Source organism: Rutidosis leptorrhynchoides, chromosome 5 (genome assembly GCF_046630445.1).
Source record: "Rutidosis leptorrhynchoides isolate AG116_Rl617_1_P2 chromosome 5, CSIRO_AGI_Rlap_v1, whole genome shotgun sequence".
Taxonomy (NCBI): domain Eukaryota; kingdom Viridiplantae; phylum Streptophyta; class Magnoliopsida; order Asterales; family Asteraceae; genus Rutidosis; species Rutidosis leptorrhynchoides.
In genome coordinates, this window is record NC_092337.1 from 340,934,086 (window position 1) to 340,939,546 (window position 5,461).

General features: G+C 41.4%; 1 protein-coding gene across 1 annotated transcript; it reads right to left on the minus strand.

Moving 5' to 3' along the window:
- Positions 1 to 444: 444 nt before the first annotated feature.
- Positions 445 to 5,075, minus strand: LOC139849611 (uncharacterized). The gene is made up of 9 exons (XM_071839247.1): positions 4,460 to 5,075; positions 2,963 to 4,288; positions 2,788 to 2,840; positions 2,558 to 2,699; positions 2,251 to 2,419; positions 1,600 to 2,149; positions 935 to 1,045; positions 659 to 713; positions 445 to 554 (listed from the first exon to the last, which is right to left on the minus strand). The coding sequence occupies exons 1-9, from the start codon at positions 5,073 to 5,075 to the stop codon at positions 445 to 447; spliced, it is 3,132 nt and encodes a 1,043-aa protein (XP_071695348.1).
- Between the last annotated feature and the right edge of the window lie 386 nt (positions 5,076 to 5,461).

Consider the following 5,461-nt stretch of genomic DNA (forward strand, 5'->3'; position numbering starts at 1 on the left):
AGTGATGCGAAAGACGATATATACATTGTTACATTGTGTGGGCGTTTTCTTAGCTGAAGATGACGAAACTAGACTATACTCGCATAGGTAAAAAGTTAGTCTCTAAGCTAGTAGTCAAAGGCGTTTTCAAGGCATGTGCAAAGTGTATGGTCAAACACAATCCAAAAATTTTAAAGGTGAAAGACTTATATATTAATCCATCTATTTATACATTGTGACAAAATATCATTAAGATGATGATTTTAAATTATAACGAGGTGCATTGCCCGTGCGTTGCACGAATAACGTTATGGGATGTGGTGACGAAGTCGTTTGACAATGACTAAGGTTGTTGCAGGCTATATAAACTGCATAATAAACATGAAGGATAGGATGCAAAATTTGGTAACCAAAATTGTAGTAGCATTGAAATGTTCAAAAAAAACAACAAAGAACATGTGAATGCTAAAGAGCCGGTGAAGTAGTAGATTTGTTGTAGTTTCCATGCGAATTCTGTACAGCAGGGTCCATAGCTGCTGCTGTGAAGCGTACCTTGACAACAGCCTTAATGCAACCTGTGGGCAATACTTTGCACATTAATTACGCCATCATGAAAGCGGGGTGATATAGTGATTACAATTAGAAATAGTGTTCGAAAAACATGAGATTCAGATAAAACAGTAAAAGCTCATAAGATGATGAGTGTCTACCTCCTGCCCATTCATACTAAAAAACTGTTGGTGTTGCAATAAATAAAACGGGAAAACAAATTATATAGTTAACATAATTATGTGCATACATAAAGTTTATAAATCTCTCTTTTGTAACTAAAAATGCTGAATACAAATTGTCTATCCCTGTTAAAATCTTCGACACTAAAACTTGTGTAAGTCAATTGTTAAAATTCTCAGTTAAAAAATTTCAAACATCAAAGTGTAGAATAAGTTGATTTTACCTGAACATAAAGAAAGGGATGGGAAACCAAATTAGGTGGTAATTCAGAGTCAGCACCTGAGCCTCGGGTCACCACAGGGTTAGCAGCACTTTTATTCTCCCAAATATGTATCTGTAACAAAATCGCATAAACAGAAACCTGGGTATTTTTTATATGTATAGAATATGTAAGGTTATCAAATGGAAAAATATGGTTAGGGTTTAGTAGTACCTTTATAATCTGTGGTTCAAGTTGAAGAAGGTTTCTTTGTAGACGACATTTCTTGTGTGGCCCTTCAAAGTTCGATCATCGTCATCGACCATTACTATTTTCAGGCCGCTCGGGTCAGTGACTCTTGAAAGGTCTACGTACAGTTGACCGTGGCTGAAGACAGGTTTTGGGAGATATAGGCCAACAAATCTTAACGACTGCCCTTGGCTTCTGTTTATCGTCATTGCGTAACATGGTCTGACCGGAAACTGTATTCGTTGCATGATAAAGGGCCACTTTGTTTGGGTTGAAGTCAGGACAATTCTCGGTATGATAACTGATTTCCCTACATGGGAGCCAGTGATTATTCTAGCCTGGAGGACAAATTTTTGGAAGTCGGTTATGATTAGACGCGTTCCATTACACATGCCTGAACTCGGGGATAGGTTTCGTAATAGCATAATGGGTTGGCCTACTTTTAGCTTTAGCTTGTGAGGAGGAACTCCTGGGAAATTTAATTTATTTAAGAATTCTACCGGGTAGGCGTGGTGTTGCTCGATGTTGTCTGTTGAACCCTTGCAAATCTCGTCAGAGATTTTAAACGTCATTGTTGCACCGTTGAGTTTCTTAAACATGTGTTTGTTAATCTGGTCAGCGTCATCATTCCGGGGTGTCAAGATCGCGCGTTCACGCAAATATTCTTCATCTTCTTGTCTTACAGTGTAATATGGGAATATTGTGTCAACAATTGTTTCAATGGGTGATTTTTCGGATCGGACAATGTATTCATCGGGTATCTTTATCCACGTTGGTTCGTCTTCTCCATCTTTACACCTTGCTTGAACTTTACCTTCTCCTACATCCAGCACCCATTTATTGAAGGCGTGCTTTCGGGTATCATGGTGACCGTCAGAATTGTATTCGTTGACGCGCATGATGCGGGAAAGGGTATGCAGCTGGCAGTGTTGCCATAGATCCGTCTCTTGCCTTTTGGTATCACGGGTAGGATTTGCCGGAAGTCTCCTCCTAATAGGATAGGCATACCCCCAAATAGCTTTGACCTGTTTGCGTCATCCTTAGCGCCCAAAATGTCTCGCAAGGTTTTGTCTAACGCCTCGAAAGCAAACCTTTGAGTCATTGGGGCTTCGTCCCAGATGATTAATCTGACTTCCTGAATAAGGGCTGCGAGGTGTGTTTTTTGTTTTATACCACACGTACTGTTTTCCATCAATTCGAGAGGGATTACGAAGCGGCTATGGGCTGTTCGGCCGCCTGGTAACAGAAGGGAAGCGATACCTGCATTTTTTTTGTTAGTGTTCTAAGGGCTTCAATTTATAAATGGATTGAAAGAGTTGAAGTGAGTGTGTTGGGAACATGCCATAACGGAATCTAAGTACAAAATTAACAAAATGAAAAAGAGAAATACAAATATACCCGATGATGCGACCGCAAGGACAATCATTCGTTCAGCTCGTAATTTTGCAAGTACAGCGGTATATAGGAATGTCTTGCCGGTGCCACCTGGACCATATAAGAAGAAAATCCCTCCTTTTTTCTGTGTGACGGCTCCTATGACCTGTTGATAGCAGTTTACAAATGGTCAAGTATTCGTTTTAAAAAAAAGAAAAGGGCATCGGGGTTGAGGAAGGGTTCCCGACCCCCACCAGGAACAGAAAAGGGAAAAATGCCCAAGTTCCTGTGTTGTGGATACCATAACCTGTAGGTAGTATTTTTTTTTAAAAAGTGTATTTAAAAATTTTAAGCAAAGGATGACAACCTGTCTGCAAACGATGACAGATACCTGGTGATAAATAGCAAGTTGTTATGGGTTGAGAGAACTGAAGAGGGTTTCATGTAAAATATGCATGTCCTTTATGTTGTAGTTTAACTCTTCTCGAATCAGCCGGTTGTCCATTTGCGTAAGCATAGATGGGTCGGGTTGTGGGAGGTCAGGGTAATCATCTAATGATTTTCCATTTTTATTTAATATGCCCTGTATTTCGACCAAGCAATAATTCTTAAGCTGTGCGTCGATGAGGATTAGATCGGGAAAGTTGAACAATTTTCTTTTGTTACGAAGAATGTCGTCCGATAACGCCTGCCAATGTGACTCCCATAGTTGTAATGGCTTACTGAAATTGCAAAGCAGTGGCAGCGTGACAAATAATTCGCGAAGTTGGACGCCCGAAGCCCATAATGTCGCCTCTAAGATAGCATGTGACCATTCTCTGTCATCATTTACCAAACCATATGCAAAGCACGCGTCCTTAAAGGTTGGATGTAAGAAACCATCTACTGTGCGTATTTCACCAAATGAACGGGGACCTTTTACTATGTTAAGCAGCATACGTAAATAATAACGTTCACCGGAGGCAGGGTTTGAGTAAACTATACGGCTAATGCTGGTTCTGAGCTTTCTTGGGGTCCACATTTTGGCATCCTGATTCCATACGTAATGTTTAGTGAGTTTGGCGTACGTAAGTGTTCGGGAAAAGTCATCCTGTTTGTTGAGTTCAAACCACTGTGTGAACATTGTTTCCTTAATACTTTCCCTTTTTAATAGGGCAGGGAGTTTTTGTGAATCGCGGAGCGTGATCGATTGCTGATTTGGCAAGTGAAACGACAATTTTATGACCGACGGCTTCGAGTAGTGGATGTCGTACGAAAACAACCTCCAAACTGCCTCACATGGCGATAAATAACGACAATCCAAATAATTCTTTATCTCGTCAACCTCAAATATGTTTTCTGCTCGAGTATCCCCGCCGCTGGGTACCATGTTTTCTTGTATGACAATTGTTGCGCAGTCCGGGCCCTTGTTCAAGTATTTGAATAAATATTTGATTGCCCGAGATCTATTACACCACTCCACATTTATATGTGCATTGTATTTTAGAAGTAGGTATCGGTTGTATGGTACCACAAAACTGTTATCTAGTGGGGTGTTGTTCTTTTTAAATTTGATCCCGTTGTTTCGGCGCCTATAGTTAGCATATCCTTCTTCGTCAATTGTTGTTTCTGCGTAGTAGGGTTTTGGGAAATGTTTAGAACACTGTTTGTCAACAATGCAAGGTGCATCCATGTGCGTTCCACCGCAAGGCCCATGTAACATGTATTCGGTTACAGCCCTAAACCCTTCGGGATCATTTATCTGTGATGGTATTTCTGCTGATATAAGGTCATCGATGTCAGACGGTACTCTGCACTTGTGAGCAGATGTTAACCATATTAACTAATCGTTCGGTTGCAGGCGTGGTGGTATACAGGGTAAAATATATAATAAGCAAAGCCTGCATTTCATCAAGATTGAATATAAATAAATTTTGTTAAAATTACCTGCTTGGGTTGCTCCGAAGATTTGGTTCTTCATTATATCAGTCATCAAGGCATCTAGTTTTTGCTTGAAAACCCTAGATACAATTTCGGGGCGGTCCGTTGATCGCTGACCCTCAATATAGCAGAGCATAGTGTCTATTTCAGGCCATCTAGGGTTAGATGTAAAAGTTATGAATAAATCTGGGTTGTCGTATTCCCGACACAAAGCCATCGCGTCTTGATAGTTTTGCACCATATATCGGGGGCTACCTGTATGGGATGACGGTAAAATTATGCGCTTTCCAATAGAAGCAGCAGATGTGTCGCCCCTGGTTACCGCGTCGCAGACATTACTGTATAGGTCAATGCGTAGCTCGTTTTGGTGGTGCCACATCCACTTTAACCGTTGTTCTTCGACAGCCGTATAAGCATCCACCAAGTACTGTTGGAATAATCGGCCACCCCTTAGGATAGTAGTGGCCTCGCTTTCACGTTGCTGGATGCGGTAACAATAGAATTCTCTCATGGTAACGTGATCCCGGTTTGTTTGTCGCCTTCCACTATTATTGTGGTATGGAATTTCTTCATGATAGTCGGTTTCTCCATAGGGAAACAGTAACGGGTACTGCAATGTCATGTATAACTGGTGCAGTTCCGAAATTCTCTGTGGTGTGCCATTTTTTTTTAGGACAACGATATCCCTTGTTGAATTACAGTGGCCAAAGTCGGTAGTGATGAGTGCAGCCACTTCAACGACAGTGGGTGAATTATATTGGCGGGAGGTGGTTGCCTTCGCGAGCAGGCGGAGCCCGCACTCAGAGCTGGTATTATTAGCTGACCAATCTGGCCATACGAAACGCCTGGGCAACGGCGCTTGATTGATCAAGCATGCTAATGAGATCGTTGGTTAATGCCTCATCGAGTGACCCTATTGAGTCCGTGCCCAGAAATGAAGACAATCGGTTTTTTGCCTCATTTTGGGTGTCGTAGAAATACAATTGTGCATATCGTGGCTGAGCCCCT

Excerpts from the sequence above, each read along its gene's own strand:
- LOC139849611 (XM_071839247.1), bottom strand. The coding sequence starts at position 5,075 with ATGACATTGCAGTACCCGTTACTGTTTCCCTATGGAGAAACCGACTAT. Across the intron at positions 4,289-4,459 it reads CTTCGGAGCAACCCAAGCAG|AAATACCATCACAGATAAAT; the intron begins GTAATTTTAACA and ends TTATATCAGCAG. Across the intron at positions 1,046-1,599 it reads CTCACAAGCTAAAGCTAAAA|ATACATATTTGGGAGAATAA; the intron begins GTAGGCCAACCC and ends ATTTTGTTACAG.